The 26,885-nt window shown below is 48.0% G+C and overlaps 2 protein-coding genes across 2 annotated transcripts; both read right to left on the reverse strand.

Annotated features, from left to right (window-relative positions):
• Positions 1-14,783: 14,783 nt before the first annotated feature.
• Positions 14,784-19,543, reverse strand: LOC109738452 (probable xyloglucan glycosyltransferase 1). Its single transcript, XM_020297549.4, has 5 exons — positions 18,160-19,543; positions 17,053-17,361; positions 16,662-16,952; positions 16,452-16,565; positions 14,784-15,802 (listed from the first exon to the last, which is right to left on the reverse strand). Exons 1-5 carry the CDS (start codon positions 18,919-18,921, stop codon positions 15,164-15,166), a joined length of 2,115 nt encoding a protein of 704 aa, XP_020153138.1. The 5' UTR covers positions 18,922-19,543; the 3' UTR covers positions 14,784-15,163.
• A 620-nt stretch (positions 19,544-20,163) lies between these two features.
• LOC120975890 (uncharacterized) lies at positions 20,164-21,447 on the reverse strand. The gene is made up of 3 exons (XM_073511913.1): positions 20,847-21,447; positions 20,529-20,708; positions 20,164-20,303 (listed from the first exon to the last, which is right to left on the reverse strand). Exons 1-3 carry the CDS (start codon positions 21,445-21,447, stop codon positions 20,164-20,166), a joined length of 921 nt encoding a protein of 306 aa, XP_073368014.1.
• Between the last annotated feature and the right edge of the window lie 5,438 nt (positions 21,448-26,885).

Consider the following 26,885-nt stretch of genomic DNA (forward strand, 5'->3'; position numbering starts at 1 on the left):
CGGATCGTGAAGACGTACGACTACATCAACCGCGTTGTGCTAACGCTTCTGCGTTCGGTCTATGAGGGTACGTGGACACACTCTCCCCTCTCGTTGCTATGCATCACCATGATCCTGTGTGTGCGTAGGAAATTTTTTGAAATTACTACGTTCCCCAACAGTGGCATCTGAGCCTGGTTTTATGCGTAGATGTTATATGCACGAGTAGAACACAAGTGAGTTGTGGGCGATACAAGTCATACTGCTTACCAGCATGTCATACTTTGGTTCGGCGGTATTGTTGGATGAAGCGGCCCGGACCGACATTACGCGTACGCTTACGCGAGACTGGTTCTACCGACGTGCTTTGCACACAGGTGGCTGGCGGGTGTCAGTTTCTCCAACTTTAGTTGAACCGAGTGTGGCTACGCCCGGTCCTTGAGAAGATTAAAACAACACTAACTTGACGAAATATCGTTGTGGTTTTGATGCGTAGGTAAGAACGGTTCTTGCTCAGCCCGTAGCAGCCACGTAAAACTTGCAACAACAAAGTAGAGGATGTCTAACTTGTTTTTGCAGGGTATGTTGTGATGTGATATGGTCAAGACGTGATGAGATATAAGTTGTTGTATGAGTTGATCATGTTTTGTTGAAGTTATCGGCAACGGGCAGAAGCCTTATGGTTGTCTCTTTATTGCATAAGATGCAAGCGCCGAATAATTGCTTTACTTTATCGCCATGCGATAGCAATAGTTGCAAGAGCAATAGTTAGCGAGACGACCATGTGACGACAGATTGATATAGATCAAGATGATGGAGATCATGGTGTCATGCCGGTGACGATGGAGATCATGACGATGCATTGGAGATGGAGATCGAAGGCACAAGATGATGATGGCCATATCATGTCACATATTTTGATTGCATGTGATGTTTATCTTTTATACATCTTATTTTGCTTTGATTGATGGTAGCATTATAAGATGATCTCTCACTAAATTTCAAGGTATAAGTGTTCTCCCTGAGTATGCACCGTTGCAAAAGTTCTTCGTGCTGAGACACCACATGATGATCGGGTGTGATAGGCTCTATGTTCAAATACAACGGGTGCAAAACAGTTGCACACGCGGAATACTCAGGTTAAACTTGACGAGCCTAGCATATGCAGATATGGCCTCGGAACACTGAGATCGAAAGATCGAGCGTGAATCATATAGTAGATATGATCAACATAGTGATGTTCACCATTGATACTACTCCATCTCACGTGATGATCGGACATGGTTTAGTTGATTTGGATCACGTGATCACTTAGATGATTAGAGAGATGTCTATCTAAGTGGGAGTTCTTAAGTAATATGATTAATTGAACTTTAATTTATCATGAACTTAGTCCTGATAGTATTTGCATAACTATGTTGTAGATCAATAGCTCACGATGTTGCTCCTCGTTTATTATTTTTGATATGTTCCTAGAGAAAAATATGTTGAAAGATGTTAGTATCAATGATGCGGATTGGATCCGTGATCTGAGGATTATCCTCATTGCTGCACAGAAAAATTATGTCATTGATGCACCGCTAGGTGACAGACCTATTGCAGGAGCAGATGCAGACGTTATGAACGTTTGGCGAGCTCAATATGATGACTACTTGATAGTTTAGTGCACCATGCTTAACGGCTTAGAATCGGGACTTCAAAGACGTTTTGAACGTCATGGACCATATGAGATGTTCCAGGAGTTGAAGTAAATATTTCAAGCAAATACTCGAGTTGAGAGATATGAAGTCTCCAACAAGTTCTATAGCTAAAAGATGGAGGAGAATTGCTCAACTGGTGAGCATGTGCTCAGAATGTCTGGGTACTACAATCACTTGAATCAAGTGGGAGTTAATCTTCCAGATAAGATAGTGATTGACAGAGTTCTCTAGTCACCATCACCAAGTCACTAGAACTTCGTGATGAACTATAATATGCAAGGGATAACGGAAACAATTCCCAAGCCCTTCACGATGCTGAAATCGGCGAAGGTAGAAATCAAGAAAGAGCATCAAGTGTTGATGGTTGACAAAGACCACTAGTTTCAAGAAAAGGGCAAAGGGAAGAAGGGGAACTTCAAGAAAGAACGGCAAGCAAGTTGCTGCTCAAGTGAACAAGCCCAAGTCTGGACCTAAGCCTGAAACTGAGTGCTTCTACTGCAAAGGGACTGGTCACTGGAAGCGGAACTGACCCAAGTATTTGGCGGATAAGAAGGATGGCAAAGTGAACAAAAGTATATTTGATATACATGTTATTGATGTGTATTTTACTAGTGTTTATAGCAACCCCTTGGTATTTGATACTGGTTCAGTTGCTAAGAGTAGTAACTCGAAACGGGAGTTGCAAAATAAACAGAGACTAGTTAAGGGTGAAGTGATGATGTGTGTTGGAAGTGGTTCCAAGATTGATGTAATCATCATCGCACACTCCCTATACTTTCGAGATTAGTGTTGAACCTAAATAAGTGTTATTTGGTGTTTGCATTGAGCATAAATATGATTTGATCATGTTTATTGCAATACGGTTATTCATTTAAAGTCAGAGAATAATTTTTGTTCTGTTTACATGAATAAAACCTTAGATGGTCATACACCCAATGAAAATAGTTTGTTGGATCTCGATCGTAGTGATACACATATTCATAATATTGAAGCCAAAAGATGCAAAGTTAATAATGATAGTGCAACTTATTTGTGGCACTGCCGTTTAGATCATATTGGTGTAAAGCGCATGAAAAAAAACTCCATGCTGATGGGCTTTTGGAATCACTTGATTATGAATCACTTGATGCTTGCGAACCATGCCTCATGGGCAAGATGACTAAGACTCCGTTCTCCGGAACAATGGAGCGAGCAACTGACTTATTGGATATAATACATACTGATGTATGCGGTCCGATGAGTGTTAAGGCTCACGGCAAGTATCATTATTTTCTGACCTCCACAAATGATTTGAGCAGATATGGGTATATCTACTTGATGAAACACAAGTCTGAAACATTTGAAAAGTTCAAAGAATTTCAGAGTGAAGTGGAGAATCATCGTAACAAGAAAATAAAAGTTTCTATGATATGATAGTAGAGGAAAAATATTTGAGTTACAAAGTTTGGCCTTCAGTTAAAACAATGTGAAATAGTTTCACTACTCACGCCATCCGGAACACCACAGCGTAATGGTGTGTACGAACATCATAACCGTACTTTATTTGATATGGTGCGATCTATGATGTCTCTTACCGATTTTACCACTATCGTTTTGGGGTTATGCATTAGAGACAGCTGCATTCATGTTAAAAAGGGCACCATCTAAATCCGTTGAGACGACACCATATGAACTGTGGTTTAGCAAGAAACATAAGCTGTCGTTTTTTAAAGTTTGGGGTTGCGATGCTTATGTGAAAAAGTTTCATCCTGATAAGCTCAAACCCAAATCGGAGAAGTGCGTCTTCATAGGATACCCAAAAGAAACTGTTGGGTACACCTTCTATCACAGATCCGAAGGCAAAATATTCGTTGCTAAGATGGATCCTTTCTAGAGAAGGAGTTTCTCTCGAAAGAAGTGAGTGGGAGGAAAGTAGAGCTTGATAAGGTAATTGTACCTTCTCCCGAATTGGAAAGTAGTTCATCACAGAAATTAGTTCCAGTGATTCCTACACCAATTAGTGAGGAAGTTAATGATGATGATCATGAAACTTCAGATCAAGTTATTACAGAAACTCGTAGGTCTTCCAGAGTATGGTCCGCACCAGTGTGGTATGGTAATCCTATTCTAGAAGTCATGTTACTAGACCATGATGAACGTACGAACTATGAGGAAGCGATGATGAGCCCAGATTCCGCGAAATGGCTTGAGGCCATAAAATCTGAGATGGGATCCATGTATGAGAACAAAGTGTGGACTTTGATTGACTTGCTCGATGATCGGCAAGACATAGAAAATAAATGGATCTTCAAGAGGAAGACAGACGCTGATAGTAGTGTTACTATCTACAAAGCTAGAATTGTCGAAAAAGGTTTTCGACAAGTTCAAGGTGTTGACTACGATAAGAGTTTCTCACTCGTATCTATGCTTAAGTCTGTCCGAATGATGTTAGCAGTTGCCGCATTTTATGAAATCTGGCAAATGGATAAACAAAACTGCATTCCTTAATGGATTTATTAAAAGAAGAGTTGTATATGATGCAACAAGAAGGTTTTGTCAATCCTAAAGGTGCTAACAAAATATGCAAGCTCCAGCGATCCATCTATGGACTGGTGCAAGCATTTCGGAGTTGGAATATACGCTTTGATAAATTGATCAAAGCATATAGTTTTATACAGACTTGCGGTGAAGCCTGTATTTACAAGAAAGTGAGTGGGAGCACTACAACATTTCTGATAAGTATATGTGAATGACATATTGTTGATCGAAAATAATGTAGAATTATTCCGCAAAGCATAAAGGAGTGTTTGAAAGGAGTTTTTCAAAGAAAGACCTCGGTGAAGCTGCTTACATATTGAGCATCAAGATCTATAGAGATAGATCAAGACGCTTGATAAGTTTTTTCAATGAGTACATACCTTGACAAGATTTTGAAGTAGTTCAAAATGGAACAGTCAAATAAAGAGTTCTTGCCTGTGTTACAAGGTGTGAAATTGAGTAAGACTCAAAGCCCGACCACGGCAGAAGATAGAAAGAGAATGAAAGTCATTCCCTATGCCTCAGCCATAGGTTCTATAAAGTATGTCATGCTGTGTACCAGATCTATTCTATACCCTACACTAATTTTGGCAAGGGAGTACAATTTTGATCTAGGAGTAGATCACTGGACAGCGGTCAAGAATATCCTTAGTGAGGACTAAGGAAATGTTTCTCGATTATGGAGGTGATAAAAGAGTTCGTCGTAAAGAGTTACATCGGTGCAAGCTTTTACACCGATCCAGATGACTCTAAGTCTCAATCTAGATACATATTAAAAGTGGGAGCAATTAGCTAGAGTAGCTCCGTGCAGAGCATTGTAGACATAGAATATTTGCAAAATACATACGGCTCTGAATGTGACAGACCCGTTGACTAAACTTCTCTCACGAGCAAACCGTGGTCACACCTTAGTACTCTTTGGGTGTTAATCACATAGCGATGTGAACTAGATTATTGACTCTAGTAAACCCTTTGAGTATCGGTCACATGACGATGTGAACTACGGGTGTTAATCACATACAGATGTGAATATTGGTGTTAAATCACATGACGATGTGAACTAGATTATTGACTCTAGTGCAAGTGGGAGACTGAAGAAATATGCCCTAGAGGCAATAATAAAGTTATTATTTATTTCCTTATATCATTATAAATGTTTATTATTCATGCTAGAATTGTATTAACCGGAAACATAATACATGTGTGAATACATAGACAAACACGATGTCACTAGTATGCCTCTACTTGACTAGCTCGTTGAATCAAAGATGGTTGTGTTTCCTAACCATAGACATGAGTTGTCATTTGATTAACGGGATCACATCATTAGGAGAATGATGTGATTGGCTTGACCCATTCCGTTAGCTTAGCACTTGATCGTTTAGTATTCTGCTATTGCTTTCTTCATGACTTATACATGTTCCTATGACTATGAGATTATTCAACTCCCGTTTACCGGAGGAACACTTTGTGTGCTACCAAACGTCACAACGTAACTGGGTGATTATAAAGGTGCTCTACAGGTGTCTCCAAAGGTACTTGTTGGGTTGGCGTATTTCGAGATGAGGATTTGTCACTCCGATTGTCGGAGAGGTATCTCTGGGCCCACTCGGTAATGCACATCACTATAAGCCTTGCAAGCATTGTAACTAATGAGTTAGTTGCGGGATGATGTGTTATGGAACGAGTAAAGAGACTTGCCGGTAACGAGATTGAACTAGGTATTGAGATACCGACGATCGAATCTCGGGCAAGTAACATACCGATGACAAAGGGAACAACATATGTTGTTATGCGGTTTGACCGATAAAGATCTTCGTAGAATATGTAGGAGCCAATATGAGCATCCAGGTTCCGCTATTGGCTATTGACCGAAGACGTGTCTCGGTCATGTCTACATAGTTCTTGAACCCGTAGGGTCCGCACGCTTAAAGTTCGGTGACGGTTTGTATTATGAGTTATGTAATTTGATGTACCAAAGGTAGTTCGGAGTCCCGTATGAGATCGGGGACATGACGAGGAGTCTCGAAATGGTCAAGACGTAAAGATCGATATATTGGACGACTATATTCGGACATCGGAAAGGTTCCGAGTGATTCGGGTATTTTTCGGAGTACCGAAGAGTTACGGGAATTCGTATTGGGCCTTAATGGGCCATACGGGAAAGGAGAGAAAGGCCTCAAAAGGTGGCCGCACCCCTCCCCATGGTCTGGTCCGAATTGGACTAGGGGGAGGGGCGGCGCCCCCTCCTTCCTTCTCTTCTCTTTTCCCTTTCCTTCTCTCCTACTCCTACTACTTGGAAGGGCTCCTAGTTCTACTAGGAAAAGGGGAATCCTACTCCTGGTGGGAGTAGGACTCCCCTAGGGCGCGCCATAGAGAGGGCTGACCCCTCCCCTCCTCCACTCCTTTATATACGTGGCTAGGGGCACCCCATAGACACAGAAGTTGATCTATTGATCTATTCCAGCCGTGTGCGGTGCCCCCCTCCACCATATTCCACCTCGGTCATATCGTAGCGGTGCTTAGGGGAAGCCCTGCGTCGGTAGCAACATCATCACCGTCATCACGCCGTCGTGCTGACGGAACTCTCCCGTGAAGCTCTGCTGGATCAGAGTTCGCGGGACGTCATCGAGCTGAACGTGTGCTGAACTCGTAGGTGCCGTGCGTTCGGTACTTGGATCGGTCGGATCATGAAGACGTACGACTACATCAACCGTGTTGTGCTAACGCTTCCGCTTTCGGTCTACGAGGGTACGTGGACACACTCTCCCCTTTGCTATGCATCACCATGATCCTGTGTGTGCGTAGGAAAAGTTTTGAAATTACTATTTTTCCCCAACATCTCTGATGGTTTTTGTTGAGTTGGCATAGATCGAGATTAGGATTTGTCACTCCGATTGTCGGAGAGGTATCTCTGGGCCCTCTCGGTAATGCACATCACTATAAGCCTTTCAAGCAATGCGACCAATGAGTTAGTTGCGGGATGATGCATTACGGAACGAGTAAAGAGACTTGCCAGTAACGAGATTGAACTAGGTATTGAGATACCGACGATCGAATCTCGAGCAAGTAACATACCGATGACAAAGGGAACAACGTATGTAGTTATGCGGTTTGACCGATAAAGATCTTCGTAGAATATGTGGGAGCCAATAAGAGCATCCAGGTTCCGCTATTGGTTATTGACTGGAGACGTGTCTCGGTCATGTCTACATAGTTCTCGAACCCTTAGGGTCCACACGCTTAACGTTCGGTGACGATCGGTATTATGAGTTTATGTGTTTTGATGTACCAAAGGTAGTTCGGAGTCCCTGATATGATCACGGACATGACGAGGAGTCTCGAAATGGTCGATACATAAAGATCGATATATTGGACGGCTATATTCGGACACCGGAAGTGTTCCGGGTGATTTCGGAGAAAACCGGAGTGCCGGAGGGGTTACCGGAACCCCCGGGGAAGTATTGGGCCTTATTGGGCCTTAGGGGAGAGAGAGGGCAGCAGCCCAGGAGGTGGCGCACCCCCCCCCCCAAGGGGAGTCCGAATTGGACTAGGGGACGGGGGCGCGGCCCCTCTTTCCCTCTCCCTCTCTTTCCTTCCCCCTTCCTCCTCCTAGTTGGACTAGGAAAAGGGGAGTCCTACTTCTACTAGGAGGAGGACTCCTCCCCCTCCTTGGTGCGCCCCAAGGGCCGGCCGGCCTCCCCCTTGCTCCTTTATATACGGGGGCAGGGGCACCCTAGAAGCACAACAGACATTGTTCTTAGCCGTGTGCGGTGCCCCCCTCCACCATAATCCACCTCGGTCATATTGTTGCAGTGCTTAGGCGAAGCCCTGCGTCGGTAGCTTCATCATCACTGTCATCACGCTGTCGTTCTAACGAAGCTCTCCCTCGAGACTCTGCTGGATCGTGAGTTCGTGGGACATCACCGAGCCGAATGTGTGCAGATCGTGAAGGTGTCATACTTTCGGTACTAAGGATCGGTCGATTGTGAAGACGTACGACTACATCAACCGCGTTGTCATAACGCTTCCGCTTACGGTCTACGAAGGTATGTGGACATCACTCTCCCACTCGTTGCTATGCATCACCATGATCTTGCGTGTGCATAGGAATTTTTTTGAAATTACTACGTTACCTAACAGCATGGTTCGCAAGTATCAAATGATTCATAATCAAGTGATTCCAAAAGCCCATCTGCATGGAGTTTCTTCATGCGCTTTATACCAATATGACCTAAACGGCAGTGTCACAAATATGTTGCACTATCATTATCAACTTTGCATCTTTTGGCATCAATATTATGAATATGTGTATCACCACGATCGAGATTCAATAAAAAAAGACCACTCTTCAAGGGTGCATGACCATAAAAGATATTACTCGTATAAATAGAACAACCATCATTCTCTTATTTAAATGAATAACCGTCTCGCACTAAACAAGATCCAGATATAATGTTCATGCTCAATGCTGGCACCAAATAACAATTATTTAGGTCTAAAACTAATCCCGAAGGTAGATGTAGAGATAGCGTGCCGACGGCGATCACATCGACCTTGGAACCATTTCCGATGTGTCTACGTACACTCGTAGACCGTAAGCGGAAGTGCTTCACAACGCGGTTGATGTATTCGAACTTCCTTCGTGCTCCAACTGATCTAGTACCGAACGTACGGCACCTCCGAGTTCTGCGCATGTTCAGCTCGATGACGTCCCTCGAACTCTTGATCCAGCAAAGTGTCGAGGAAGTAGATGAGTTCCATCAGCAGGACGGCATGGTGACGATGATGGTGAGGTGATCCGCACAGGGCTTCGCCTAAGCACTACGAGAATATGACCGAAGGCGTAAACTGTGGAGGGGGGCACTACACACGGCTAACAATTGTTGGTGTGTGTTCTAGGCGCCCCCCCCCCCCACATATATATATAGGTGGGAGGGGGAGGGGAGCAGCCTTGGGGCGCCCCAAGTAGGAGGAATCCTACTTGGGGCCTAGTCCAATTCACCCCCCCCCCCTTCATATTCCCGGAGAGGGAAAAGGAAGAGAGGGGAGAGGAAAGGAAGGGGGAGGCCGACTCCCCCCCCCTTCCTTCTCCCACTTGGCCGGCGGCCTAGGAGGGGTGCGCCAGCCCCTTGTGGGCTGGTGTGCCCCTTCCCCTTTGGCCCATGTGGCCCATTAACCTCCCGGGGGTTCCGGTAACCCCTCCGATAGTCCGAAAAATACCCGATACACTTCGAAACACTTCCGGTGTCCGAATACTATATCAATCTTTACCTCTCAACCATTTCGAGACTCCTCGTCATGTCCGTGATCTCATCCGGGACTCCGAACAACATTCGGTCACCAAATCCCATAACTCATATAATACTAAATCGTCATCGAACATTAAGCGTGCGGACCCTACGGGTTCGAGAACTATGTAGACATGGCCGAGACACCTCTCCGGTTAATAACCAATAGCGGAACCTAGATGCTCATATTGGCTCCTACATATTCTACGAAGATCTTTATCGGTCGAACCGTTATGACAACATACGTTATTCCCTTTGTCATCGGTGTGTTACTTGCCCGAGATTCGATCGTCGGTATGTACATACCTAGTTCAATCTCGTTACCGGCAAGTCTCTTTACTCGTTCCGTAATACATCATCCCGCGACTAACTCATTAGTCACTTTGCTTGCAACGCTTCTTATGATGTGCATTATCGAGAGGGCCCAGAGATACCTCTCCGATACTCAGAGTGACAAATCCCAATCTCGATCTATGCCAATCCAACAAACACCTTCGAAGATACCTGTAGAGCATCTTTATAATCTCCCAGTTACGTTGTGACGTTTGATAGCACACAAGGTATTCCTCCGGTATTCGGGAGTTGCATAATCTCATAGTCGAAGGAACATGTATTTGACATGAAGAAAGCAATAGCAATAAAATTGAACGATCAATTGCTAAGCTAACGGATGGTTCTTGTCCATCACATCATTCTCCTAATGATGTTATCCCATTCATCAAATGACAACACATGTCTATGGTTAGGAAACTTAACCATCTTTGATTAACGAGCTAGTCTACTAGAGGCTTACTAGGGACACGATGTTTTGTCTATGTATCCACACATGTATCAGGTTTCCGGTTAATACAATTCTAGCATGAATAATAAACATTTATCATGATATAAGGAACTATAAAATAACAACTTTATTATTGCCTCTGGGGCATATTTCCTTCATTATATATGTGCTACATCCACTGAAATTTCAGGTTTTAAGCACTCAACTATGGCAATTTGTCGTTGATACATATGGCAACTTACAACTCTTTCGCACTAGGTCATGGCAGAAAAGGACCATGGCATCTTTAGGAATTATTTTCTCTAGACCATGGTAGTTTGAATAACCAAATGCCCAACTATTCCCATGTGTCCCATACAAATTCCAAAAAAAGTTGCTCTGTTACAATCATTTTTCCCAAATAAGTTGCCATGTTCTTTATAAATAAAAATGGATGCTTCATAGTTGCCATGACTATCATGGGGTGTTTCTCAAGTTGCCATGGCATTTTTCAGTGAACACGGAAAATCAACATTCCCAAAATTGTTTTTCACAAGAATATATCATGGCATTGTGTGTTTTGGTGTCATAACTTGGGATGATTCATCAAGATAAAAAATATGTGCTTGTGCAATCCTTTTTATGGGTTGGTTCGACACACAAGTTTATGAGCTTAAAGGTGGTTCAGTAACAAAAATCATGGCAATTTTTGTTATTCTCTACCATGTTTTATAGATAGTTTTTGCCAAAGTTTTGCCTTGTTTAAGACTGTTAGTTATAGTTCATGACAAAAAAGATTAGAAAGTTTTTCTGAAAACCATGGCATTTTTTTGTAATTTGCCACGGCATTTTTATTAAGAGAATGGCATTTTTACTACTAATAGCATGGCATTTTTATTATTAAGAGCATGACATTTTGATTCTTGAATCACGGTAATTTATTTTTGTGTGATTGTTTGGACAAAGAAAATACACAATATGGCAACTTTAATTTTTTTATCATGGCATTTTTATTATTAATAGCATGGCATTTTTACTATCAATAGCATGGTTTTAAATAGTAAGAGCATGGGTTGGTTCGACACACGATCCCAGATATGAAACATTTTGAAAACCCAAATCTAGAAAAAACTCACATATTGTAACAAGTGACGCACAGCGGTGTGTCACTTGTCAGCACCAAAAAAGATGAAAGTGACATTTACAAAGAGTCCTTTATGGGGTTTTTTAGAAACACCTGTAATTTTATTCATGCTCATAACAATTATAGGTACACTGATTTGGACCTAAGATCCAAGAAAATACAAAGTAACTCCTATGACTAAGAATTACAATGAAATCTCTTTAAAACACCTTCTTCACGGTATCAATCTCTGCTCGCAGAAATACTCCAAAGACTTTGGTAAAGAGGCTGCAATTGGACTGGAACAACGATGTTGTCACTCTTTCACCCGCACGAACATTATCAATAATGATTTTTGAAAGCGCCTTGAGTCGCCCATCCAAAAAGATAGGAAACCTTGATCGATGAACGTACTTGGGTCGGGGATGATCTCCTAAAAATGTAGGCCATCGAATCAATATATCTTGACCACAATGTCGATGAAAAATTTCACCTCCGTAAAGAATCAGTACCCCTTATGTTTTTTAGGTGAATCAGTACCCCTTATGTACGTATAAAGTGATTCGTCGCTACGTGAGCGACGGAGCTAAAGCCCAGTTGTAGATCTACTCTTCGGGACTGGGCGGCCCAAGGCCTCCCTGCGGCACGTGCTGTGGTTGGCTTACTAAAAAAGAGAGCTGAATCCGAGACCACGTGGTCGTTGGTTTTTTTAAAAAAAAGGAGGATGACCCCGGCTTCTGCATCTGGGCGATGCATACAGCCACTTTATTAATTATTCTCACAAGACCTTACAAAGTAATACCATAGTAAGACTAAAGCCGCCGTCTTAAGCAACAAACTGTGCTACACCTATCCAGTTGATGAAGGGGCGCAGATAGCATAGGCCTAATACCAAACAGACATCCCAGCCAAACCTAACATCTAAGATCTGAGGACCCATCCAGGACGCCTGCCGGGCATGGGTCTCGCCGGTCCGGCGTGCTCTCAGAGGCCGCCGCCGCCAACTGCCACCGCTCCATCTTCAGAACTGTACTGATGCATCAACCTTGCTCGGTCTAGCTATCGTCGACGCCACCACGGCGCCCAACGGCACCTCCTCCCTGCGCGCAAACAGCTGTGCACGTCGCGGTCGCCACTGATACACCTCAGCACCATGCTGCCAAGTACCACCAGCCGACACAGCTTGAAGTCTTTGGAAGATCTGTCGTGCGTAGCACCTGCCGACCAGGCATGACAAAGCGTAGCACCTGTCGGTCAGGTATGACTTAACATCTCCACCGAAGCTCCATGCAAGACGAAGCCGCTCCACCTCCTGCCTCTGACTTCCAGCGCTGCTCCACAAACGATGCTCCCAAGAAAGAAACGACACCGCAGTACCGCCATCGTCCGATCTGGAACACCGGATCCTAGGGTTTCCCCCAGAGCAGCACGAGTGGGTCGACAGTAGTTACACGACGATGCCTCCATCAAGGTAACGGCGTAGAACGCCGCCATCGCCTGCCAACGGCTCAGTTTTCACTGGCAACCATGTCTCCCCAACTCGCAGCCGGGACTAAATGATGGATCTCGAAATCTGATCACCAAGCCTCTGGCCGGCCATCTCTGACGAAGAAGATGACCACCACCATTAATTGGCCAGCGAGACAACGCGAGATGAAGTAGGGCGCTGCCAGCGTGCGTCCTGGCCAGCACCACCGGCGCTCGGCCCGTCCCGGACCACGCCTCATGGCCGACAACGGCAAGCGCTGCCACGACGAGGACGCAGACCGGAAGGCCATCCGGCCCACCCGCGCGCCGCCACGTGGCCACCACCAAGCGCCGTTCAGGGGCAGCCCCGCCGCCGCGAGGGATGCCGCCCCACGGGCAGCAGGCGCCAGCCACCGGGGGAACACCGCCGCGCGCCACCGGCCGCCGCGAGATCTGCGCGAGAACGAACGAGGACGCCCCACCACCACCTTCCATGGGAGCACGCGGGCTTCGCCGGTGTCCCCTCCGGTGGCGGCGAAGCAGGGAGGGGCGGCTGGCGGCGCGGTTAGGGTTTCCCCGTGCGCCAGAGGCGACGCGCGGGGGACGGGCACCTTACGTGGTCGTTGGTGAGGCTGGAAGAGTACGTGTGAGTGACGCTGAGCAGGATCTACATAACCACGGCGTGATCGTCGATCGACCGAGCTCGGCTGCTAACTCCAACACGGAGGAGGTCGTTCTGGTCTGGGCCAAGCTTTGTTTCGCGTACAATGCATACGTGCGACGTGCGAAATGCTTGGCGACGGAGCAACTTCCCCAGGGAGCACGTACACAGACACGTACAGCGTCACGATACCTCCGGTTTACTTGTTTGTTCTTCTGCACAAGTGCTCGTGTTACACGGCGTAGAGTAGTACAATGTCGGCCGTGCATGCTTCCAGGGCCTGTCGGTCGGCGGTTAGACCGTCGCCGTCTCCCGTAGACATGCGTCCGGTCGATGCGCCGTGGCGTGGTTTTTCCTAAAGTAAAATAGCGAAGGACCCCTTGATGTGACAAATTGAAGGCCCCCTCCATCGATCTGTCGTTGATCATGTGGAACAAGTGTGCTCCTTGTTTGATTATGTATAGGCTATGATGACCGCATAGCTAGATCCGGGCATGCCGTGGAAACTAGCTAGCTAGACAAGCCCGTTTCAGGTCCAAAACTGGAGCTAGCTACATCATAACTAGTCACGCTTCATTGAATATATAGAAACTACTCCCTGCGTTTCTAAATATAAGTTCTTTTACTCTGTGTGTAGTTTATATTGAAATTTCTAAAAAACTTATATTTAGGAACGGAGGTAGTAGTTAAAATCTGTAAAGTTTTTACAAATTTTGATCGAGTGTAGAGAAAATTATCTGCATCCACGATGATGGATAGCCGTGGAACAGAGCAGAGATCAGGCATAGTAGATAGATAGCCGAGGAGACAGACAGACTGTGTGCGGGTCTGGGTGTATAGGCGATTGGCGTGCGTGCATGTTACCCACCTTCCCTTCACTTTGCCGGCAGACAGTAACCCGAGCAGCTGTTGTACACGTATAGTATTTCTCGTTGCCGAACTGCTCCGCTCCGCCAAAGCAGCGCAGCGCGGCAGTACTAAAATGCAAGTGCCGAACGAAGGCGACAGCATAACAGCAACAACAGTCCATCGCCGAGGACAATCACACACAGCAAATTTCCTATTCGCGGCCACATGGACTGCTTGCAGACACACGGAGCAAAGCCCCCGAACTTAGGCCCTAATCGTCCTCTCATCGACAGTGACCAAAACCAAACAGGGCACCGTCGGCTACCATCACAAGCCAAAAGCCCAAAAGTAGTAGCCAAACCATACACATTTCGCGTGTAATCCTTCCTCAAAGTACACAGAAGCAGAAGCATTCCAATCCATGGTGTGGTTGGTGTACCCAGAACAAGTATCACTCACTATGCATTCCAAAAGTACATTACACAGATAACAACAACAACAACAACAACAACAACAACAACAACAGTATCACTCCATTTGAAGGTAAACTGTCAAGAAGAAGAGAATTAACCCAATCTAGTTATCCACCGAAGACCGATCGATCGATTCTTACAAAAGAATTGGGACCTCACAGGCCGAGTCCCAAGCCATATATCTACAACCCCAACATTCCATTTTCAGCCTCTCTGATGATCATCAGCCAGAGCCCTCTCGCGTTCGGTGATGCTTCAAATGGCACATTCCACGCGCTTCATCAAATGAAAAAAAGAGAAAACCCCCGTTATACTGCTTGCTTGCTGTAGTATCCTATCATCATCACTCGACCTGCTCGCCGATGAGGTCGAGCCCGACGACCAAGAACGAGACCCCCTGGAACAGAAGGAAGTAGAAATGTATGCCCTGAACCGAGAGCAAGCTGCGAGCTGCTGCTGTCAAGAGGAGGAAGGACAATGCTAGCTCTTTCCTGTATAACCTATTATGTTTCTTCTTTTTGGGTTTGGGTTCCGCTTTCGGGTACAATTCCTCCTTTGCTGCGAGGGAGTCGAGGTTGGGCGCGGACCCTACTCTCAGCTGCTTGGATTGCTTCTCGTTCTCGACGAGGGCGACGAGATCGCCCTCCGAAGAACGGCCCGATTTCTTGGTGACGACCCACTCATAGGCGCTCCCGAGCTGGAACAGGCCGGAGATCATGGCGTTGAACTTGGTCACCGACATGGTGTTCTCAAACAGGAGGTAGGGAACGATGAATGGGAAGGACTTTGGGGCTGGGAGGATGTTGAGCAAGGACATGGTTGCTGGAATGTAGCACACCACCCAAGCGGGTAGCTCTGCTTCAGGAGCAAACATTGTCATTGGAAGTATGACGCAGAAGAGAGTGAACGAATAGAAGGGCAGAATCAGTTTTCGGAGGAGAAAGAAAAGGAATATCAGGTTGAATTTCTTCCAGAAGCCAATCTGCAACAGAGGTAGGTAACAGGTGAGTAATGACATTCAGTGGGACATGTATATGGGGCTAAAATTTGAAAATTAAGGGTGATCATCAATTGTAAAGATGCTGATCAAAACGAATTTTTTGCATTTGTACAAACCACACATGACCGGTTTATTTCCAGACTAATAGAGTTTGCCCCAGATTTGATAGTACTGCTATATTTGACCAAATAAACTTCATTACAGTTTGCAAAATGTGAGGAGGCAATACATAAATGATGACCCTTGGTAAGAAGGGAATTTATCAAAGCGAGTGAGTCAAAATGTAAATCTAATTATATGATCAAAATAGAAACAAAGTTTATATAACTGTATAATTTAGTCATGAAAACTTGCAAACATACATCCTACTTGTGCTTCCTGGGAAATAATCAACCTTTTAAATATTCATCCTGCTGATGTGACTTGTCGTACTAATCAAATTGTACTTCGTTATCCAGCTGAATGCAGCTAAAATCTTGTCAACCGCAAGAAAAGGACAAACCTAAACAAAGTATACTTAAAATAGAACTAAATTTTGAAGGGTGTGCTCTATATAATGCAGTTAAACTCGTATTTTCCCCGAAAAACAAAACTCATATTTCAAAATATGCCAATATGCCTACGTTCATACCTTTGATTTGATAATGTCCACAAAGCAGAGTCTAAACAGCTGCATAGGACCAGAATGCCATCGATGTTGCTGTTTTCTGTATGCTTCATATGACTCCGGCAATTCACACTGGCACTGAAAGGAAAATTCGTGTAGCAGAGTTTGAATGATCAGTAAAGGTTTGAATACCTACAGAAAAGTCATAAACCATAAGAGGCATGATTCAAGTACCTCAACATCGTTAAGATATAGAAACTTCCATCCCTTTAGATGTGCACGGACAGCAATATCCATGTCTTCAACTGTCGTTCTCTCCATCCATCCTCCAGAGTCCTCGAGTGCCTTAATTCTCCACACTCCCGCGGTTCCGTTGAACCCAAAAAAGTTGAGGAATGCCCCATTAACCTGCTGTTCCACCTCGAAGTGGAAGCACAGATTTATGTTTTGCAGCCTAGTTAACAAGTTCTCATCCTTGTTTACAAAAGACCACCTTGCCTGAACTAGTCCAACATCCTCTTTGCCCTGCAAGTCGCACACGCGGATAGTCAGATGATAGAACTTCCATGGGGTCATCACCATTAGATAAGAATGCACCGCAAAAATGTGTAAATTTCAGCTATACCTTGAAATGGGGCACAGTTAGCTTCAGGAAGTCTTCTTGTGGCTGGAAATCAGCATCAAAGATAACAACAAACTCATAGTCTTTCACGTAGCTGCAGTTCATGGCAGACTTGAGATTTCCAGCCTTGTAGCCGTCACGGATCACCCGGTGCCGGTACAATACCCGGACACCCTCCCGTTGCCATTTCTCAACCTCCTCTCTGATAAGAGCTGAAGTCGCAGCATCGTCAGAATCATCGAGCACCTGCACCAAGAAATTCGATCTCGGCCAGTCCAGGTTGCAGACAGCTCCAATGGATTGCTGATACACCTGCAAACACGCATACAAATCAAAGGAATGAGCTAAAATTTGATTCAAAATTAATCATAATTGCACAGATCAGTCGATATTTTCCCTGATTCAGGATTGTCTAAAATCAAGCCCTCTAGTCCTCTACTCGAACAATAATTTAGGGGTGTGAAACATTAAAAAGCATCATTAAACAAGCAAAACTATAACGCCGTATTGCGCCATCCTCAATCAACAGCAGCGTCTAAATGAATTGAATTGACGGCGGCGGCTAAATGTGTCTTGGGGTAGAAAAGAAGTTGTAGAACTAGACAAGCATAACTGGGATGTGCTTTAGAAACACTCGAGCACCCCATCCCCAAAAATGGAACTCTTTGGCCCAAATACTCCACTCCGGAATCGAATCTTCAACCAAACAGTTCATGATGACAACACCCAACACTCAGTAGTAGTAGCCATCACGTTAACCAACTACTAGGAGCTTTGGTCAAAAAACAAGAGAAACCGTTTCAGTCCCAACTTGCAAGCAACACTCCAGTCCCCAAAGTGATAGGGGCCAATATTTTGAGTTACTGGCACTGCAACCAAGATAACCCAATCTCAACTATCCATCCTACTATGGCTCTTATCCACCCGTTAATTTTCGGTCCCGGGATTGCAGCTCAAATCCGAATCTTTCGATGTCTGCGACCACCAATGCGGCGGCCGGCCATGGCGCCCGACGCCCAATCCCAGGCCGCGACCTAGATTTCACCTTCAGGCACAGAAAAAATGGCAGGCAAAGAAGTGGAAATTCGTTTTGTATTTTCTGCAGCTCACCTCCTTCTCGTTGCACATTGGAATCTGGACGAGCACCATGGGGAAGTCCCCCTCCTCCTGGGCGCCGGCCTCGACGTCGTCCGAGCCCTTGCCGTTGCCGTTGCCGGCGGCGGCGGCGGCGTTGGGCACGGGCCTGATCCCCCTGAGCTTGATCCAGAAGCAGCCGAGGCAGAGGATGAGGCGGTCGGCGCTCTGGATCATGAAGAGCACGACGCAGGCGTTGGTGAGGAACTGCAGGGCCGGGCCAAGGTAGGCGGCGCGGGCGCGCATCCAGGCCGCGTAGCCGGCGGCGAAGAGGCCCTCGACGGCCTCCAGGTCGGGGAGCGCGGCGAGGTGCCAGCCCTGGGCGTGCGCGGCGACGTCGGCGGCGAGGAGGAGCACGGAGAGGAGGAGGGAGGCGCGGATGAAGCCGTAGAGCCTGGTGCGCAGCGCGGGGCTGCCCCCCAGCCCCGGCGGCGCGTTGTCGGCGTCGGAGTCTGTCCGGCCCGCCGCCACCCGCCTGCGCGCGGCCGCCGCCACGGAGAGCGCGGCGGTGGCGGCCCCCGTGAGCTTCCCCGCGGCGCGGTGCGCCTTGAGGAGCAGCACCCAGGTGATCTGGCGCGCGTTCTTGCCGCGGCCGTCCTTGCCCCCCGCGGCGGGCGACCCCGGCGGCGGCACCTCGGAGATGGCCCAGTCCGGGGTCTGCATCTTGACCACCACGGGCGTCCCCGTCACGCCGCCGGACACCCCTCCCCGCGCCTCCTGCCCCCACCACGGCGCCATTGCCGGCCCCGGACCCCAGATGCCGCCCCCTTGCTGGCTGTAGCTGTGACCCCCCTCACCTCCTCATCAACACACACACCCTGAGGCTAGGCTGGAGCTGGAGGTGGACGCCAAGACGCAAGAAGAGACAGGGGCTAGAAGGAAATGGCAGGAGGAAGGACGGGGATGGATGGCAGGCAGACAGCAGCAGGATCCCACGCACGCACGGAGCGTAGCGTAGATTGAGGCGCAGCAGCAGGGAGAGGACTGGGGCAGTGAGGGGAGGAAGAAGGAGGAAACAGCTCAGCTCAGCAGCTCACCACGTCGCGGCGGGGCAGGGCGGGGGATCCAATCCAACTTCCCCTCGGCTCAGCTCGGGACAAGCCGGGCCTTTATACATACACACCCCTCCCCTATGATTACCACACCGCCGCGAGCCGAGCGCGACCGCCACCGCCACCTCCGTAGAAAAGAGAAGAAAATTCAGAGCTCCCTTTGGCCCCTGGTTCCAGCTGGAGACCTCACCAGAGTGAGTAGGAGTGGAGGACGGCTTTTAAGCAGCTAGTAGCTCTCACTCCCTCCATGAATAATGTACTTCTATCTTTGCGATAAGTCAAAGATTTATAATTTTGATCAATTTTATATAAAAGAGTAATCATATATGACATCAACTTGATATATTACAAAAGTACATTTCAAAGCGAATCTAATGTTACTAATTCAGTGCCATAAATGTTGCTATTTTTTTTACAAAGTTGACCAAAGTTTTAAAACTCGGATTTAGAATAAAATCTAAATGTACATTTATTCACGGACCGAGCGAATACCTCTCACTCCCTGCCCAACGCTGGGCCCGTTCATCAGCTCGATTAACGTACTGTTAACATGAAGTTGGTATAATAATCCCCACTTCGGTTGCAAAGCAGCGGCGAGATTGATTAGGCCAACTCCACCGCACGACCCCAAACGGACGTCCGCTTTGGCCGGATTCTGTCCCTTTGGGTAGGGCGATGGGGTCGTGTCCGGGCCTGTCCTGGGATGCGGTGGTCGTGCGCCCAGTGCACGGCCGCATCCGTTTGCCCCATCCCGTCCGCCAGGGCCTAAAATGCCCATATTTTCATATGAAAACAAGTTTGCACATCCAAATATTAATTGTTTTAAAATTAAAATAGTTTTACAACCCAATCGAAATTGTCTCTAATAAAAATAGTTTTACAACCAAATCGAAATTGTCTTGAATGAACATAAACTGAACCAATACATCTATCGGTTGCCAATATGACCCCACACGTGCTCAACCAAGTCATTTTGAAGATTCACATGAGTGTGCCAATCACGCAGCTCACGATGGAATTGGAGATCAAACGTGGCCGGTTCTTGGTGCAGGGGCTCAACATTGTCACCTTGATAATCAAATCCTTGGTCGAAGATACTGTGATCACGCTCGTCCTCGACGATCATGTTGTGCATGATCACACAAGCAGTCATCACCTCCCAAAGCTTCCTTTCATCCCATGACAGTGCAGGGTACCGAACGATGCCCCATCGGGATTGAAGCACACCAAAAGCACGTTCCACATCCTTTCTAGCACTCTCTTGCATTTGGGCAAATCTCTTTCTCTTCTCACCTTGGGGCTTCGAGATTGTCTTCACAAAAGTTGACCACTGAGGATATATACCATCAGCTAGATAGTATCCCTTGTTGTACTGGTGGCCGTTGATCTCAAAGTTGACAGGTGGGGACTGGCCTTCTGCAAGCCTTGCGAAGACAGGAGAACGCTGCAGCACGTTGATATCATTGTGAGAACCTGCCATGCCGAAGAAAGAATGCCATATCCAAAGATCTTGCGAAGCCACCGCTTCTAATATGACAATGCACTCGTTGACATGCCCCTTGTATTGGCCCTGCCAAGCAAATGGACAGTCCTTCCACTCCCAGTGCATACAATCTATGCTGCCAAGCATGCCTGGAAAGCCTCTAGCTGCGTTGGTCGCCAACAATCTCTCTGTATCAGCGGCAGTTGGCTGCCTCAAGTACTCTAGGCCAAACACCTCGATCATAGCCTGACAGAACTTATACATTGACATCAAACATGTTGTCACACTCATACGCACGTACTCATCCACCAGATCGCCTGGAATTCCATACGCAAGCATGCGGACGGCCGTGGTGCATTTCTGATAAGAAGAGAATCCAAGCTTGCCAAGGGCATCCGTCTTGCACTCGAAGTATGGGTCATGAGCAACCACTCCCTCTCGGATACGATTGAACACATGCCTTGCCATTCGAAAACGGCGACGGAATTTATCCGGCTTGAAGAGCGGGGTGTTGGAAAAGTAATCGGCATAGAGCAGGGCGTGGCCACTCTCCCTGTTGCGGTTCAGGTTGGGAGCACGGCCAGGGACTGACCCTCTGTACCGAGGAAGCTGCCGTTGAATGTGGTCGTGAACGACCAGTGCAGCCACCACAAGATCTTCATCATCCCACGACGGATCGTCCGATGAACAAAGGAAGTGATGGAAGAAAAACTCGTCTCCACTGTCCATACCTTCGTGGGCAAAATGTCAAACACCTTGCCGTCGTGGTGGCGAAGAGGCCGCGATGATCACCTCGACGCAGCAGGGGTGGTTGCCGGCCGGCTACTGGCCGCTCTGGAGCTCTCGTCGGAAGCTGTCGCGGCCGCCGTGGTACGTCGCCGGCGGTCGTGTCCCCTCTGCCACCGGCAAAGACGGCGATGGCCAAACCTCCTCCGATCGACGGCCAAAACTACAGCGAAAGTGCGGGCGTGGTGACGGCCATGTCGAGACGTGGTTTGGTATGGACGGCCGAGGACTGCGCGGTGAGGAGGCGGCCGGAGAATAGCTGCAGCGCCGGCGACGGGGCGGGGCAGGAGAGAGAGGGTCGAAGCGTTCGGAGCGGAGGGACTGCTAGAGTCCCCGACAGGCGGGCCACGGGGGGACAAGGGCGTGCGTCGCGGCCGTCCGCACGCATCCGTTTCACCCCAAACCGAGCGCAACTTTGGGCTGGGATGAGTCAAAAACGGACGGAACCCGGACATTTGTCCGTTTAAGGCCGCGCGTTGGGCCGCGTTATTCGTCCGTTTTACCCCACGGACGGGGCCGGATGGGGTCGCGCGGTGGAGTTTGCCTTAGTTAACGTGGAAACCGTGGTGTCCTTGTCCTCGGGATCTGCAAATGGCAGCGGGACGACGCTTCCATCCAACCCCTTGCTTGGCTCATTAGCATAGTACAGTTAGTAGAAGAAGCATGGGTAACTTGACAAGAGCTTACTGTAGTTAGTTGTAAGCTGGAAGGGGCAGTGAGTGCAACGGGACACGTGAGGTGCGGGGCTGATGAGATGATTCCTTGCGTGGAGCCAGGATGGTGTCGGTGGCGACCCCCAGCCCCAGCCCCAGCCCGGCCCACACGTCCGTCCACCCCCATCCATCCATTCATCCACCGGTCCGGTCCGGTTCGGTTGGGGTTGGGTACCTTTTTTTTTGAATGGGGGTTGGGTAATTTGCTCCCTATGTCTCAAATTACTTTTCACGCAAAATCAATGTATCTAGATGTATTTTCGTTTTAGATACATCTATTTTATCCATTCATGCGATAAGTAATTTGGGACTGTGGATGTGAGTCGGGCATCTGACCGTGCCCAAACATATTTCAAAGAGAATTTGAACATACCGGATGATTTTCATTACAATCAAAACAATTTTATTACATTTTTTATATATTTTAACTAAACGGAAACGGACAACATTTTTTTAACCTAGTCTAAATCTTCGCCAGCCGTGGAGGCATCTGTGTATCATGTCCTGTCTTCCCCATGTTCAGCAAGTTACGGGAGGGGAAGAATAGGACGTGGAACACGGCCTAAGTGAGATACCAAAAGTGGTCGTGTCCACCTTATACGCTTCGTCGCCAGAGTCTTGTCGTCTGGACGGACCAGCCTCGTGGTCGTTGCGGCCGAGCGAGAACCGCGCGAGCGGCACAATCGACGTGGAGGTGGCGGCGTCATGCGCCTGCGCCTCCTCATCGTACACATCCGCATTGATCTTCGCGAACAGGGCATCCTCTTCGCCCACAGGATGTGCAGTCGCCATCGCTAGCGACAGATGTCATGAGGCGCTGCGCGTGGATTGGTACAGCGCCCGCTGCTCATCCGGGATGCCCGGATTTTCGGCAACCATGGCTGTGACAGCATCATCTGTCGTTGGCCCGCTCGCTGATGATTTGTCCCTTCGCGAGCCGGTGCTCATCAAGGAGTCGGAGTTTGTGGTGTTGGTCCTCCTACGCCTGCTAAAACGTTGACATCGGCTGCGCCTGCTGCACTTTCGTCATTACGGCGTTGAAGTATGCCCGCACCTGCTCCAAGCTGAAGCCGGCATGGTCTGGAAGGGGCGATGGCACCGGCTCGTTGTGAGGCGCCTCGTCCATCGTCTCATCGTCGCCGTTGACCTTCGGTGAGCTCGCCGACAAGCCTTGCTCTATTCGATCCGCATGGTGAGCCTGCCAGTCGGCCGCAATGCCAGCCAACTCCTGCTTTTGCTTCGTCGAGAGGCTCTCCCACATTACTCTACAGCTCGCGGCCATAGCGGAGATGGTGCATGGAGTAGGATCAAAGCGGAGGTGGTGTGGTATGATCATGTCGGGTATGGCCACGTATAAATAGCAGGAGTTGGCCAGGCCAAGCAGCGGGCTATTTCAATGTGGGCGCATGAGTGGGTCTCTCGAACGGCCACGCCTGTTTAATATCGGCAGACAGACGAATGGAAAGCCGGTTTGAATGAGTAGAGAGTCATCGCATCTTGTCCGGTCAAGTCTCTCCGGCATTGAACAGACGTGGAGACCATGCGGGCGGTGCCACTTCAATGACGGCTTCAGTGAACGACCATGTCTATTCTGAACCGGTATGAATGCGGCGTGAGGTGTGGAGTTGCGTTGCGCGGGAGGGGGTGAGGGTTTTTGGGTGGGACCGAGGTTGTCAGACACATATGTGGCAGCGATTCGGATGCCCGTAAAGCCTTCCCTGACTTTTATCCGGATAGTGGGATTTCAGACATCTAATGATGCGCGAAGCATGTTAGATGGTAAACTACGTTTGGACCGCTCAGTCCAGACGGTTAGGCCAACTCCAACGCATGACCCCAAACGGGCGTCCGTTTCGTCCGCTTTTTGTCTGTTTGGGGTGGCAATGGGATCACGTTCGTCCCGATTTGTGGATGTGCCAGTTGTGCGTCCAACGCGTGGCCGCATCTCGTCCGCATACATTTTTTTGCAACACATTTCTTATTATTTTCGTTATCGATTTTTTTATACATTGGAGTACATGACCAAATTTTGACTAGAATGGTAAGACTAAAAAAAATAAGAATCACAAGAAGACATTTTAGAAGATATCCAACTTTCATAACTGCTCCCGTAAGTTGGATTAGTGCCTTCTCAATGCATTCATTGTTGATCTGCGGAGTCTCGATCTTGCATGGTTCTTTCTTCTTCGAGTCTAAAATAGATGTTGCATCTTCGCATCTAGTCTCATCTCTAGCCTCTACTCTAGCAACAAGTGCACGAATATCTATTAAATTGCGTGTGTTCTTCTTCCCAATACCAAAAATTGCATCCATCCTACATAATAAATATTTGAGTGTAAGCAAAACGAGCCGAATCCGGGAGCACAACCGAAGCTAAACTAGCACATACCCCATCATTTTTGCACTTAACGAATAGGGATGTTCCGGCGTTGTAGACACGCGGTGCAAGACCTTCCGTGGACAGTTTTCGCACTTTATGAACGGCAACAGTGCACCGACGAGCCTTTGGACCATCACCGAGTCCGGACGACAGCCGTTGGTGTATTTGTCAATACCTGCATGCAGCCTCGGGGCGTTGCTGGGGCTGTGCGGTCCGGTACTCAGCCACTCCATGGCACGGCGGGCAAAAAACGGACAATAGTCCGTTTGCTCCTGCGGGTTGGGCGGCCTTAACAGACACGGCTGGACCATTCGAGGGTCGTCATTTGTTGGCCTTGTCGACGGTGCGCGTTGGAGATGCCACCTCTGCGCTTTCACGACGGACGGACGTCCTGGCGGTTCTGCTGGTGCAGCTTCGTGCTCCGTCCGTTGCTGGACTGAGATCCAGTGCCTTTATCAAGTGAAGTCACGCTGCAACTTTACCCTACTAATCTCCATCCAATCCACATCCTACGGTTCAGATCACACAAGGGAAAGGCTCTCAACACTTAGCAGTTTTCGGGGTAGCAGCAAACATCAATAAGCTGCAAACAACGATGCAGTGGCACTTGAACTCAGTTTTATTTGAATAGATTGAAACCCAAAAAATAAAGAACTGCAGATACTCATGAGCAGACTATAAAACAAAATTTGGTTTGGTTATACAGTAGTGCATTATGCAATCAAAGTGGATTTAGTGTCATGAGTATCTGCAGTTCTTTATTTTTTGGGTTTCAATCTATTCAAATAAAACTGAGTTCAAGTGCCACTGCATCGTTGTTTGCAGCTTATTGATGTTTGCTGCTACCCCGAAAACTGCTAAGTGTTGAGAGCCTTTCCCTTGTGTGATCTGAACCGTAAGATGTGGATTGGATGAAGATTAGTAGGGTAAAGTTGCAGCGTGACTTCACTTGATAAAGGCACTGAATCTCAGTCCTCCGTTGCTGGCTGCCCCTCCTGCCACCGGCAGCGGCGCACCTCCCCGCCTGGCCTGTCCCTTCCGTCTGCGCCTCATTCCTCTACCGTGCGCTCTCTCTCTCTCTCTCACGGCTTTTTACAGCAGCGGCCAGCGGGAGCGGTGGCGGCGTGGTGCACGCTGCGGCCTGGCTCGGCTAGCTGATCCTTCTCTTCTCCGTGTGTGCCTCCGGCTCTGTCGGTCGCCGTGTCGCTTGTTGCGTTCGGAGGGCAGTCTGGGTAAAGTGGGCGCATACGCATGAATCATCACCGTCATGATTGCCGCTTCACGTGCCGGATATGAGGCGCCGGGGACACCCGGCCCGAGCCCCTCCTCTCTCTCTCTCTCTCTCTCCTGGGGGATGGGTGGATCCATGGGTCGTCGTACGTGGAGGAGATCGACGGCGCCGAGACGCACTACGACCACCAGCACTGCTGTAGCAATTTGTTTGTTGGGTGCGAGGGATAAGCGGCAATGAATGAACGGTGGATCGCCCGGTTTACGGCAGCATTATTGGTTGGGGGGTTGCATCGCATAAAACGGACGCGAGCAGGCCAGCAAAATTGCAGGCGGATTCAATTCAAAGCCTAGCCACCACTTTCTGCCTGGTCTTGCCTTCTTGTCTTCTACGTTGGTCCGCTGCGTGTATGTGTTGTATTGTACGTACACCAAACATTCGTTAGTTCGATGTACTGCACTGTACTTCCACTCCCATTTCTTTCAAGGGAATTACTCCTTCCGTCCGGCAATATAGGATCATTTTTCAAGCTAGCATAGCTTGAAAAACGATCTTATATTATGAAACAGATGGCGTATCTGTTTACTTGGTGAAACTTAGCGTATCTCCAACGCGGACTCTTAAATTGTCCACATCTGCCCGGGCCGAGAAGTCGGGACATGTTTTGCAATCAACACAGTACCTCGTATGTTCTCGGGCTAGTCCGAACATTTGTTTTTCGTAAACCGGAGGCAAACTGGAGGGGGGGCTTTGCGGGAGTCCATACCGCCGTCATGTCCCTACTCCCCCTCCCACCCCCGCCCACTCAAATCCCCCTCCGGGTCCAATTTTTTCATTCCGCCCCTACTCCCCCTTGCTTTGCATCTGCATCCTTCTCGTCTTACACCACCATTGTTACTCTCTAGCCGCCGTGCATGCATCGTAGGACGTTTGAAGCCCCCATCCCACACCTGCCCTCCTTAGACTACGCTGGCGTCCGCCCAGGATCCCTCCGCAGTCAGGAAACCTCCCCCGCTGATGACGTCCATGATGCACACCACGCCCGACAAGTGTTGGG

The sequence above is a fragment of the Aegilops tauschii genome, chromosome 3 (genome assembly GCF_002575655.3).
Source record: "Aegilops tauschii subsp. strangulata cultivar AL8/78 chromosome 3, Aet v6.0, whole genome shotgun sequence".
Classification (NCBI taxonomy): domain Eukaryota; kingdom Viridiplantae; phylum Streptophyta; class Magnoliopsida; order Poales; family Poaceae; genus Aegilops; species Aegilops tauschii.

Coding starts and splice junctions, on each gene's coding strand:
- LOC109738452 (XM_020297549.4), bottom strand. CDS start 18,921: ATGGCGCCGTGGTGGGGGCAGGAGGCGCGGGGAGGGGTGTCCGGCGGC. Junction 17,362..18,159: donor CAATGTGCAACGAGAAGGAG/GTGAGCTGCAGA, acceptor GCGTGTTTGCAG/GTGTATCAGCAATCCATTGG. Junction 16,953..17,052: donor TAACTGTGCCCCATTTCAAG/GTATAGCTGAAA, acceptor TGCGACTTGCAG/GGCAAAGAGGATGTTGGACT.
- LOC120975890 (XM_073511913.1), bottom strand. CDS start 21,447: ATGGACAGTGGAGACGAGTTTTTCTTCCATCACTTCCTTTGTTCATCG. Junction 20,709..20,846: donor CATGCTTGGCAGCATAGATT/GTATGCACTGGG, acceptor TCGGCATGGCAG/GTTCTCACAATGATATCAAC. Junction 20,304..20,528: donor GACAATCTCGAAGCCCCAAG/GTGAGAAGAGAA, acceptor TTGATTATCAAG/GTGACAATGTTGAGCCCCTG.